The 13,037-nt window shown below is 42.0% G+C and overlaps 1 protein-coding gene across 1 annotated transcript in view; it reads left to right on the top strand.

Moving 5' to 3' along the window:
• The window catches only part of LOC109462087, a 68,996-nt gene that overhangs the window by 54,936 nt on the left and 1,023 nt on the right, over window positions 1-13,037 (top strand). The window contains exons 7-11 of the mRNA XM_019758585.1: window positions 712-999; window positions 3,007-3,198; window positions 3,671-3,739; window positions 4,405-4,590; window positions 10,421-10,500. Of these exons, the coding sequence (XP_019614144.1) occupies window positions 712-999; window positions 3,007-3,198; window positions 3,671-3,739; window positions 4,405-4,590; window positions 10,421-10,500 (815 nt within the window). The remainder of the gene's footprint in view (window positions 1-711; window positions 1,000-3,006; window positions 3,199-3,670; window positions 3,740-4,404; window positions 4,591-10,420; window positions 10,501-13,037) is intronic.

Below are 13,037 nucleotides of genomic sequence, written 5' to 3'. Positions count from 1 at the left end.
CTGGTGTGTTACGCCGAAAGGCGGTTATTACGGCTATACAGATACAGAAGCTGGTGTGTTACGCCGAAAGGCGGTTATTACGGCTATACAGATACAGAAGCTGGTGTGTTACGCCGAAAGGCGGTTATTACGGCTATACAGATACAGATACATAGACCGAGAATGAGTTGAGCAATTTGTTACTTAAGGGTACGGCAGCCTTGTTTTGGGGTGACTCACCTCTGGACTTGTGTATATGTTTTTCCGATAAGAGTAGGTTGACAGCTCTTGGGTGGAGGAGATTGACAGGCAGAACGAGAGGCCGTCTAGGGTCACAGAATCTGCCCGATAGTCGGAGGGCGACGTTTTAGAATGTAGCCAATTGCGGGGATGATATCCTTCCGAGAAGTCTGAAATCTCCGTTTGTTTCTTCGTTGCTTTGAAGCACAGTTTATCTGCCAATAACAACTCTTTGTTATTGTTAATAACAACTCTGTGTTATTGTTTGTCACGTGGCTTCTTTGAAAGGCGACGGGGGCCGACATAGTCTACCTTTGACCCAGTGTTGAAGTCGCACTTCAAAGAAGCTACATGACAAGCTCCACTGGGTCAGTCTACTGAGGAAGACCAGAGTGACTGGTCGAAAGCTCTAGGTCAGAGATTTTCTTTGTATTGGATAAAAACTTTTAAATGTAAACAACTCTTTAACACTTTGTTGTTGTTCTTCCACAGACCGAGCGTCCATAATCCGCATCTCCGACTCGCAGGAGGCCCAGCTGAAGGACCGCGTGACGTTAGAGTGCATCGCTGACGGCGACCCCGCTCCCAACGTCACCTGGAGCAAAGATGGCGTCCGGCTGGCCTCCAGGACGCACGCGCTGTCAGGTGACGTCAGGTCAGGCACGGTGACCCTGGGCAGCCTGACGGTTAACGACACGGGCACGTACCTGTGCACGGCGTCTAACGGTGTGGGGGAGGCGCACACTAAAACTACTCACCTCGCTGTTACCGGCAGGACAGGTAGGGAGGGGCCATGTTTTTTTAGTTTATTTATTTTCTATCACCTGACGGTCAATGACACGGGCACGTACCTGTGTACGGCTTCTAACGGTGTGGGGGAGGCGCACACTAAAACTACTCACCTAGCAGTGACAGGCAGGACAGGTAGGGAGGGGGGTCATTTCTTATCAGCATTACACAAAGGACAGGGGCAATATGATTCAGACTCAAGGTACAACTGATTTTGTTACGCCACATGCAAAACGACAATATTCAAGTGATTTGTAGCACCCTTCCGTTATGCAATGTTGTAATTGACAAATAACTAATTGCGAGGAAGTAATGAGTATGAAAAAGTTGACCAAGCACTCAAGGGATTCAAACACGCCACTAAAAGCGAATGTGTCCCAATCCTTTAATCATAAGCTAACCTTCTAGCTACCTGCCTAATACGCCTGTATCCAATACAGATGAGTGTCAAAAGATTATTTCCTTAACAAGACAGCTGAATTCTATAGTTCAGCTATCCTCCCACTGCCGATATAGACATTTCTAGGCGATAAATTAGGCCATCATATTTTGCGTTCAATCTAAGCAATTTGGCATACATATTTTTTGTGCTGGTTAAAAAAAGCACAACCGTTTCCCGCAGCGTTCTTCTCATATACGTGAGTAACAAATTGAAAAATAACGAGGTGTTTTATTTCTTTTATTGTTGCGCGTTTTACGACGACGCTACTCTTTCCATCCAGTCCGGGCCAAATTAAATCAAACTTCACGACGTGTTTTATAGCCAATCACTCACAATTATTCAAAAGTAGCTGTAGCTGACTCTGTCCTTGACACGAGTGTATAAACTATCGTTCCCCTATAATACCGCGGGATTGTAAAATTAAGTCAACTGCGGTAAATTATATTACTCCTGACTTATAGCATCCTGGCGCCGGGCTTCAGACATACATAACAAGTTTCTGTCGCGGTGAAGCTAAAAATATCGCCAGATGGCGCCTCAGGGTCCTGGGAGAAAGACGGTCGTCACGCGGAGAATAGCTAGCCTGGTATCCAGTCTTACGTGGTAGGGTCGGGTTTTTCTCGGGGCTGTAGGAGCTCTTCCCCGCCCGCCTCAGCTAGGTTTCCCGGTGTGTATTTCACAATGGGGGCTTGATTAGCCCTACAAACATAATCCCTAAGCATACCACTGTTATTAGCGTAATATCCTACCGGGTCGGCTTGTTTCACTGGGCGGGAGAAGCTATTAGAGCCCCGAAGACACAGCCTGTCTGAATACCCCAACAGCCCCAATCACGTAAGAGTAAGACTGTATACTAGGCTACGCTGAGGAGGGCGACAACAGCGTCTTGCGGCAGCCGGCAGCGGCAGACAGGCGCTATCTTGTCTCAGTCGTCTTCGTGTGCACATCCCAGCGCGGGCTGGTGACTATGTGTACGTGACCTAGTAATGGTTGTGATGTACCGGTACCTAGTACGGTTAAAGCCTGTGTCACACATTGGCATTGCCGAATATGGCTTCCTGAACACTGCCGAACCCTCCCAACCATGGATGAGAGTAGGTCGGGAACAAGGTGAGCTGTGGTTGGCCTCTATCTTGTCTCACTGAGGAGGACGACATATGCGTCTTGCGGCAGCGGCAGACAGGCGCTATCTTGTCTCAGTCGTCTTCTTGTGCACATCCCAGCGCGGGCTGGTGACTATGTGTACGTGATGTACCTAGTGTGGTTGACGCCAGCGTCACACATAGCCAAATACAGCAAATTAGCGGGGTCGTGTGGCGTAACGACAAAGCGTTCGACTCGGAACTAAGAGGTTCCGAGTTCGAATCCTGCCTGCCTGCCAGACTTGGAATTACGAATTTTATACCTAACCTTCAAAATCTGAAACATCTGGTTAGGGACTACCATACATTGTACCATGTATTTTACGAGCAATAAAGTACAGTCATTTATATATTCATTTATTTATTCATTCATATCAATTGTAATAATGTCATAATTGTATCTGTGTCCTCCAGAACGTCGCCGTGGCATGAACTCGGCCAGTTTCGCCATCATAGTGGGCGCTGTTGCCGGTGGGCTGTGGCTGGTCTTCACGCTGGGGCTGGCCGTCTACTTCGGCAGGAAGAGGAGGGAGAAGGAGAAGAAGAAAAAATACGCCTTCTACTACAACATGGGCAAGCACGAGGCGCCCACTTTGGAACTGCCTGGTTGGTGAACTTGCCACGCTTTTTTCTTAAGAAATAATGACGATAGATACTACAATGTAAAGAGATGAAGTTATATGAAGTCATAGTTATTAACTTTTGCAACTTTTTTCTTACTTTTTTTTTGGTTGCCAGCTGGGAACCGCTACAATAATACAATGCTTCCTGAAGTACCAAGAACTTTCGCTAGAGGTCATGAATAGGTATTCTCTAGCTCTCAAATCATGTGAAAGGCTATATGCAGTATAGTCTATTGCAGTACCAACAGTTCCCGGTAGAGGGCAGTACTACTGCACTTGATACGGTAATTCATCGGCTACCTTAAATGTAATGCTTACCCAGGCGATCTTCAATGTTTTGAAAATAAAATAACAACGTAACAACGAAACAACGTAAATTGTGTTGAAGTATTTTGTATATAGATCAAAGCCTTATCTTATGTCTATGTATTTGTTTTGTTTATGCTAAATTATAGAGAAGTCCCTGAAGCCGAGTGCAGCTTATGCTGGGATCGAGACAATGAGAAGAACAGCGAGGCAACGAGGTAGGGTACACATGCTATAAGCCATTATATCATGGGATAAGATGTAAGAAATACATAATTGTTATCATGATCAGCTACTCCAGACAACTAGTTGCCGACTGACATTGGTTAAATACATGACAAACCCGTCCAAAGAATTTTGAAACTCCAACAATTTGATAGATTGATATTCCCTGCGCTGCACTGACGGTACCAACAGTTCCCAACAGAGGCCGCTGTCACCCAGGCGCAATGATGTAATATGTTGATGTTTGCTTATCAAGCACGGGCCATTGTCAGACCTTGCAATGGGCACAACATATTCACAGTATGTAGATAGTGTTCTGAAAAGCAGCTTTCCATGTACATAAAAATGCACCATGGCAGTTATTCTATGATAGTGGCATGGCAGGACTTTTTACAGCAAACTTCAAGACCTGCATGAGACGTGAGCTTTGGCGGCCAACATTGCGGAATGTGTTCCAATCTTGGCGCCAAAGCTCTTGAGGAATTATTGCAATCTACTAGTAATCGCTAGGGGGTGTTATTCACACGTCTCTTTTAGTTAGTTAAAGGTTATCGGGTCTGGATTTTATGAAATGATACTACAATGTAAATTAATTAAGTTATACGAAGTTATATGAAGTTATAGTTATTAACTTTTTTCTTACTTTTTTGGTTGCCAGCTGGTAAGCGCTACGCACGCGCACTGTACCCCTTCATGCCGACTGAGGAGAACGAGTTGGCTCTTGAAGTGGATGACGTCATCGAGGTGCTGGAGGGGGAAGATGGCGGCTGGTGTCTGGGGTTCTTACGGGGCAGGATAGGCCTGTTCCCCTCCAACTACGTCAAGTTTCTCTCAGCATCAGAAGGTAAAATATAATTAGATCATTAAGAAAATTAAACTGTTCTCCACCTCAATAAACGAAATCAACTCTCCAGAAATTTTCTACTGAATCACTAGCTCAACCTTGGGTCATCAGCTTTATGACCCAAGTGCTGTGGACACGTGACTTTTATCCACGTGTGACGTCAACACTGGGTAAAAGTTCGTCGCAAGTCGGTACCGCCCCCCGTCACGGTTAAGCGAAGGTTGGTGAATCTTAGGACACCCAATTAGCTCGCAACAGTGTAACTCCACTATTAACGTTGTAGTTTCCACATTACGGATGTATATCAAGTTCCGGCTGTCCTAGTGAGGTCGCTTTGATGAGTGATAGAACACAGCCCATGAACCGACCGCGTTTTACAAACGTAAATCTTGATCAAGCGCGTTGCATGACTCGCATTTCCTCAAGAACAGGTCCCTGACCTTCAAGACTAGGGTGGTATAAGGTCAAGGTGAAGATTCCCGGCAGTTTCTAATGTTAAGGCATTCATAACATAGTTTCCTCAACTCATCAATCTACTGTAAATGTATATACATGTTATGCGTTCGCAAGATTCTTAACTTCGCGATATTCACGTAGACATCACGAAGTCATCAACTGACAAACCACGTACCCTACATAATTTATGCACACTCAAGATTCATTTTACTTACAAGACGGATGAAACTAGCATTCCTTAAATGAATGAGACGCCGGTTCTCTAATCAGTTCCATATGAAGACATTTCCACACGAGGTACAGACACTACCCGAGGTCCCCTCCGTGATTGGGTGTGTCTTCTGTATAAGGCCATGTTGATTTGATTATATGGATGACATCCTCTGGGAACCACAAAACTGACGCGAGCGTGCGAATGAAAAAAAGTTGAAGAAATGACTAAACACTACACAGAGTCTGGTATGGGGAATAACAATAGACTCTTTATTTTCATTTCTTCACATCTTTTTCTTTTCCTGAATTGATTTCGGTATTCTATGACATTAGTATTGTTTTCCAATAGTTTTTTTTTTTGCAACATACGACATATATTCGCTCATTTTGTACGATTTACAGTATAGTTGAATTTTTTTTTGAAACGCACGAAAATTCATGCGCGCGCGGATGTCATACATATAATCAAATCCACATGGCCTAATAAAGGTAACCCCGACCTGCTGTCAGCCTGACAGGGATTTATGGACCAGCGGCGGGAGAACGGCCTTTGCCTGGCCGTGATGCAGGGTTGTTCCGGCAAAACATCCATCTTCATCCTGACCCCGACTCCGGTCTATATTTCCTTCCCGATTATAATCCATTACACTTGTGGACGATCATTCCTCAGTTCTAGCCTTCAGCTACAGCGAGACACATATCTAGCATAGTAGAATAGAAACAGTAAAGACAAATGCCAGAATGCATACAATTTGACTTCAAAGTTCATCTCACATCTGTGTTGATAGAAGTTATTCTTAGACCAGGTTGACCTAGTGCTTACCAACACTCTGGTCTATATTTCTTTCTCGATTATAATCCATTACACTTCTGGACTATCATTTCTCAATTCTAGCCTTCAGCTACAACCGGACACATATCTAGAATAAACACGGTCTAAACATAGCAAAAATGAATATCAGAATGCATTAAGTTTGACATGAAAGTTAATCTGTGTTGGTAAAAGTTATTCTTAGACCAGGTTAACCTGTACTTACCAACACTCGGGTCTATATTTCCTTCCCGACTATAACCCATTAAAATTGTGGACGATCATTTCTCAGTCCTAGCCTTCAGCTACAGCGAGACACATATCTAGCATAGTAGAATAGACACGGTCTAAACATGGTAAATATGAATATCAGAATGCATAATGTTTGACTTGAAAGCTCATCTGTGTTGGTAGAAGTTATTCAGAATCCAGGTTGACCTGTATTTTCCAATGCAAAAGCGAACATACCCAAATTTTCAAAGACTGAAGTTGGTACGTCGAAGAGCAATTTTTCGTATTGGCAACCTTGATATTGATTCAAATATGGAGATTACATTGACATTATGCAATCGTTTCTAACGAACTATGCCAGGTCTTATTAATTTCAAAGCACTTCATTTGCAGCTTCCTTAGTATATGGATGGAACTTGTCAAATCCAAACTTGTTCAAATATTGTACGTCAGGAAACAATCACAATAATTTCTGGTTAAAGAATTACCTTGCCAAAGCAATGTACGAGTTACATACTGAAGTATGTTATAAAGTATCGATCCGTGTATAAGCAAAGCACGATAAAAGATTTCCTCCCTGAACCCGCCCACCCACCAGTCCAGAACAATCTCATCATCTACACTTCTGTACACAATTACTTTGTCGTCCCATTTATAATTGTTAAACACGACCTTCATTGCTCATGTTTTATGGTTGCTCAGCACTTTCTTTCCGCGTCAAGGACACACTGACAAATTCGTCTGCCTATAAAATCAACTCTGTTGTGAAATTTATCGACAAGTTCGGGCGGCGTGGCGTCAGGCCCGAAGCGGTGCGTCCGCCGAGACTGCACCGTGTCTTCTTACTTCATCTCACACCCAGAATATCTTTCTTCTCTCAAGACCAAAATTCTTGTTAGTAATACCTAGAAATAGATTCTAGTGTAGTGTAAGATTCATGTTCTTACACTACACTAAAAGAAGAACCTTATTCTTTGAACAAGAATCCACGTTTCCAGAAAATTCAAGAAGCCCACGCCACGTTGTTCTTATTATCAGAATTTTTTCCTTATAGCTAATAAACCAATACTTAAGAATATTGCTCATGGAAAAAATTACAGGTTTTTACACGAAGAATTGCTTGCTCACAATCTTGTTCACAAGAAAATATTTCTTAACACAAGAATCGACAAGTTTGCTTGGCGTGGCGTCAGGCCCGGAGCGGTGCGTCCGCCGAGACTCCGCCGTGTCTTCCCGCCGGCTGGAGCGGGGAAACTCCGCTGACTGACGGGGCGCGGGACGGAGACGGGCTGTCTGGCCGGAACGGCTTAATCAATTGTTTGGCAGTCACAACCATCTTAGAAAGATTACAAGTTTCCTTTCTTCAGAAATAACGTCTTAATCAATTGTTTGGCAGCCGGAACCGTCTTGGAAAGATACAAATTTCCCTTCTTCAGACAAATTACAAACTCCCTTTCTTTTTCTTCAGACAGAACGTCTTAATCAATTGCTTGGCAGTCAAAACCGTCTTGGAAAGATTACAAGTTTCCTTCCCTCAGACAGAAGAATCTAAGACAGCCGAGAGAGCGAGGTTCTTCAACGCGCAATTTGTACCGTAATTATCTTTTGACAATTGTTTGGCAGTCCAGCCGTCTTCCAAAGATACAAGTTTCTTGTCTTCAGACAGATTACAAGTTCCCTTTCTTCTTACCGGAACGTCTTTATCAATTGTTTGGCAGTCGGAACCGTCTTGGAAAGATTACAAGTTTCCTTTCTTCAGACATACCACTTCCATACCAAGAGAGCAAGGCTCTTTAACGCGCTTGAAATGATCTCTGTGCAATTTGTAAACGTAATTATCTTTTGTAAATTGTTTGGCATTCGCAAGCGTCTTGCAAAGATACAAGTTTCCTGTCTTCAGACAGATTACCATTTCCCTATCTTTGGACAGAACGCCTTAATTGTTTGGCAGTCAAGCCATCTTACAAAGATAACAAGTTTCCTTTCTTCAGACAGAGCAATGCCCGGTCACTTCGTTGCAGGCCGTCATATGATTTTTAAGCCGTAGAATTTTTAAAGAGCTTGTTGCTCTAATCGCTTAAAATTGGCCGTAGGTTGTTAAAACAGCAAATAAATGTTGCCTTAGCCAGAAAAATTCGCAGTTATCATAACCTGTATGACCATGATTGCACCAGTTCATGATGCTAAACATCAACAATTTATTACTTTTTCACACATATGTCGCTCTGATCACGCAAAGTTGGCCATAATTCGACCGAGGATTGTTAAAACACCAAATGCACTTGGGCACACCTCCAAAAACAATTCCGTGATAATCCAGGCCTTGAGCTAGTAAAGAGAAGATGGAACGGGATCGGAATTTGGGTCACGATCGTCCCTCCAGGGATAGGAACCTGTGATTTTTAACTTGATATGCATGACAAAACATTTTCTGTTTTATCGTTTAACTGTAGGTGCTAGTATGATGCCAGAGCTCTATAATGTTGCTTATTTTGTTGTTGGTTATACTATAGCATTTTCAATATCAACTGCAAATAGAAAATAATGTCAGGGCATGGATAACACACTACAAAATAGCAAATATATGTTTATGCCCATCATAGGAGTAATTGACTATAAGTAGAAATGTAACATTTGCAAAGAAAATGCTTTTTGTTTACCTTTGCATATGGTCTGATTTGTTAATACTTGCTCAAACACATTCAACTTGATTTATGGTGATAGGAGTCTAAATCCCTCCTGCTATAGAATTGCAACATAATGTGTAACCCAACACTAGCTATATAGTTACCATGGTAACAGATGGCTGGTTCATGTCAATGACCTTATTTTTTGGAGAAGAGAGAAGAAGGGGAAACAGGGCAAAAACAATATGCTTTCTTCTGCGGACTTCAAGGTAAACATAAGTTCCTGGAACAGCATGAAAGTTCATCTGAGTTGGTAACTTACATTATGAAAAACATTTGGGTCAGATAGCTGAGGAAGACTGAGTGATTCAGTCGAAAATTTCTTATGAGTCAAAGTTTTTCATAACATACGTTCCTGGAAGTTTAAAAATCCAAGAAGCGTTTCCAGGAATCTTACGGGAATACTCCAGATGTAAGTTTTAATGGATCCTCTCCCAGTGAGACCTCGCCACGATAAACCGACAAACTCCGCTTATAGGAGAAGTGATTCTTGCCAAGTTCTGTTGTTATTACGATCGTTAAGTAGAAGCATTTGGGAAATGAAGAGAAAAGAAATTTATGGCTGCGAAGACGTTTTCATCCCCTGTGGAGGTTTATGAGTGTTGTATTCTGTTCTCCATAGGGACGGCAGTGGAAGTGAAGTTTGAAAACATTGATAATCGATAACGTAATGGAGAAAAATGGAGCGTAATAGTAGAGTCTACGTACGCGGGAAGTCAGGAGATGGGAAGAGAAGCTTGAGTGGAAATATTAAAACAGTCGGGATTTGATCGTGTTACCGATTCCGATACATAGTGGTTAGAATATAATTGCTTTCTGTTAGGGAAGTTGTGAGTACAAACCGTATGTCATACAGCAAATACGTAACGGATGGTATATACGGCTTTATATGCACAGATCGCAGATAAAGAGTACAGCTGAACACAAGCTATCTAGCACCCTTGCTTGCACAATTGCGTTGCCCCGGGATAAAAGAAACGATTCGACATAGCCAGTGACTGCTAGCCGGTGACTGGCCGTGGGAGAAGTATGAAGTACAGTACTAAACTGTACATCGGCCAGACATCGGTTTGCATCAAGTGTAGAACAGCGCCCCCTGCCATAGCAGTTGAAATGACTGTAACTCCATTCTCATGCTTCATGTATTCAGAAAATACATAGTGACCGTTTTAGGGAGCATTTTCTGTTTTATACTAGGCCTGATATGTACACAAGATCGACATTCACTTGACACTATAGCTATTTTCAAGCTCTAAGTCTCCTAATTTAAGCTCATTATCGTATACTAGAAAAAATATGAAAAAATTATGTAATGCTCTGTCTATTCTTCTTTTTCCTTTGGGATAATTCATGTACATCTGTACAGGTTGTTCCCATTCTTTACAAAACTGCATGTTACGTTCTAACTTCCATTCCTCTTACTTCACCACAGTCCCCGATGACCTCTACCAATACGCTGGGGACGACGGGAAATTATACAGTCAGCAGCTGCAGGTTAAAGGTGACGACCGGGTAAGTTTATAGACGCCGCCTATCAAACGGCGATATTACTTCTCATTAAACATTTATGAACAGTCCGCAGTGCGGTCGTTTTGAGCTTCCGACTGATATTGTGGTTTCCTCTAGTGTGATTTTTACCAATAATACCTTTTAACAGCATATTTTAACGATATTTTATGTTGACCACAGAGCAATTCAGGCATCCAGTAATGTTGCCTGCGAGTCTGTTCTCAGAGTGTATTGTGTATGCTTGAGTTTCTAAATAAACCATTCTACTACAACTTGATATGCATGAAATTATAAAACTGTTGGCTTTTACGGACCCTTCATTTCTGTTTGATCTTTTGACTGTGCTTTAGGTGCTTTATTTCCTTCATTAGCAAACATTCTAGTACAAACAGACAAGTATGTAGCTAGTCTTCCTGGAGTTAGACATACATCAAATACAAACTACATCAAAATTGAAACAAACGCATGGGTTTACACTGTAGGTGTTAGTATGATGCTATAACTCTACAATGTTGCCTATTTTGTTGTTGCTGTTGTTTATACTTATGCATTTTCTGCAAATAGAGCATAATGGCAGACGATAACCCACCAATACAAAATAGTAAACATATATAATGCTTCTGCCCACTATATAAGGAGTAAGCAGTCAAATTTCTAGGAACAAGTTCAAGGAAACATTTCCAGGAAAATAAATGTTCCTGCCATGAGCGCAGCTCATAACTAATCATTTGTCCACCTTATCTACAAATAACCTGTCCGCCATACTTCTCCTTGTAGGCTGAAACAAATGAGAACTAAATACTTTGAGCAATGTTTTGCAATAAAGATCTTATCAAGTTGTACCAAAGCCTTCAATTTTGCAATAAACTTTATCTGATGTCAAGTCATGAAGCATCCCGCCGCAGTAAATCTGGGAGAGTTTTGAAGGTCGCGCGCCGTGAATCTGTTTCATAAATGTTTATGTATCAAATCAGTCTGGTACATAAACCTTTATGTACTAAAACTGCAGTGATCAGTTAGCAGTGGGAGTAATAGGAACCTCTAAAGTCACTCTCCTGATCAGGCTAGAAATTGCCGCCCGACTGGTGCTTGGTTGTGTGGCTTAACGGCAGAGTCCTCGGCTCGGAACCAAGAGGTCCCGGGTTCGAACCCTGCCATGTCACCAATCTTGTGCCTTATAGGAAAGACACTTTACACGACTTGGATAGAGGCCTGGCGAACCTCATCTCATATTAGGCGCAAAAAGGCAACAGAATCTTCAGCTAGTTTAAGGCGGTTGCCTCAAAATGAAAGAAGACTGGTGCTTGGTCGTGGTGACGAGTAATAATAAAATAAAGAATCTGTAAGTAGGGAGTATTGTTTAGGGTGGCTAACCTTCGGGTTTGTTTGTCTGGGCAGCGTACGTGGGTTGACAGCACGTGGGTGGGAAAGATTGACAGGCAGAATATAGCTCAAAAGTCAGACACAGGAAATGGGGTGATCATGAAGGTCACGAAGACTCAAAACCCCTCCCGGATTTCTTGTTCGGTCCTTCTTGAGGACAATTGTATTGCATATTCAGGCCTGAACAGAAACAACAATTACTGTGTTTCAAAAAGTGAGAAAGTGGCTAAAAACAAATAGATAAAGCATAACTAAAGAGATGTTTAATGTGCTTTATCCGTAACATAACAATATCGTACAAGACATGCAATGCAGTAACTTAATCAAATTCACAGAATGTACACAGAAAGTGCATGTGTATCAGAGCATGACATTAAATGTGAAAATCTAAAAGATGTGCCATCTCATGAATATTGAAACCATGCTTTTCATTAGCACATGTACTGAACTTTCTATACAAACTACAAGCGATGGCTTTATTTAGAGAAATTTAGGGGAAAGATTGTTCAAAAAGTAGCTTATTCATAAACCTTAATACCTGATTACCTTGCACATGCACAATTCTTATAATAGAGATGACAAAAAAAGACGGACAGATACAGACAACTCTACTTGTAATTCCCTAAAATGTACGTTTCTGTGATTAGCTCATGGCAAAAACAGAATAAGGGCGTGCCTAAACTATAAAAACCTCCATTATCAGGACTAAGACACTTATTATGATGTCTCTAAGACTTCAATTTGAACTAGTCTTTAAATCTGAGAGCGACCTCAAATATGAGATACGACGTAAATGCACATTAAGTTTTACGACTGGCGCACCATTAAATGGCCCAGTTTTTATGCACCCATGTTCATAAGCGCTAGATGTATAACTTGTAGACTTGTTATGGTCCCCAACAGATGCATATTCCCTCTCTGCATGCAGACTTGAAGCGTTTTTAGCCATTTAGTATTTGCTGCTCAATTACTAAAGATCCAGACAAAGTGCTTTGTCTTCTCCAAGGATCACTGCACAGCCTCCGCCATAACTCAACGTCTTCCAGAATCGAACGTTCCGCTATCATCTACATATGGAGGCAGACCGCTCTAATGGAAATAAACCGGGGTTCACTAAATCACGCTCATTATTTTGAACGTCTAATTTGTTGCGAACC

This window comes from Branchiostoma belcheri, unplaced genomic scaffold (genome assembly GCF_001625305.1).
Source record: "Branchiostoma belcheri isolate BF01 breed outbred unplaced genomic scaffold, Haploidv18h27 scaffold99, whole genome shotgun sequence".
Taxonomy (NCBI): Eukaryota; Metazoa; Chordata; class Leptocardii; order Amphioxiformes; family Branchiostomatidae; genus Branchiostoma; species Branchiostoma belcheri.
Note: the sequence above shows the minus strand (reverse complement) of the source record. Positions and strands in the feature narration are given on the sequence as shown.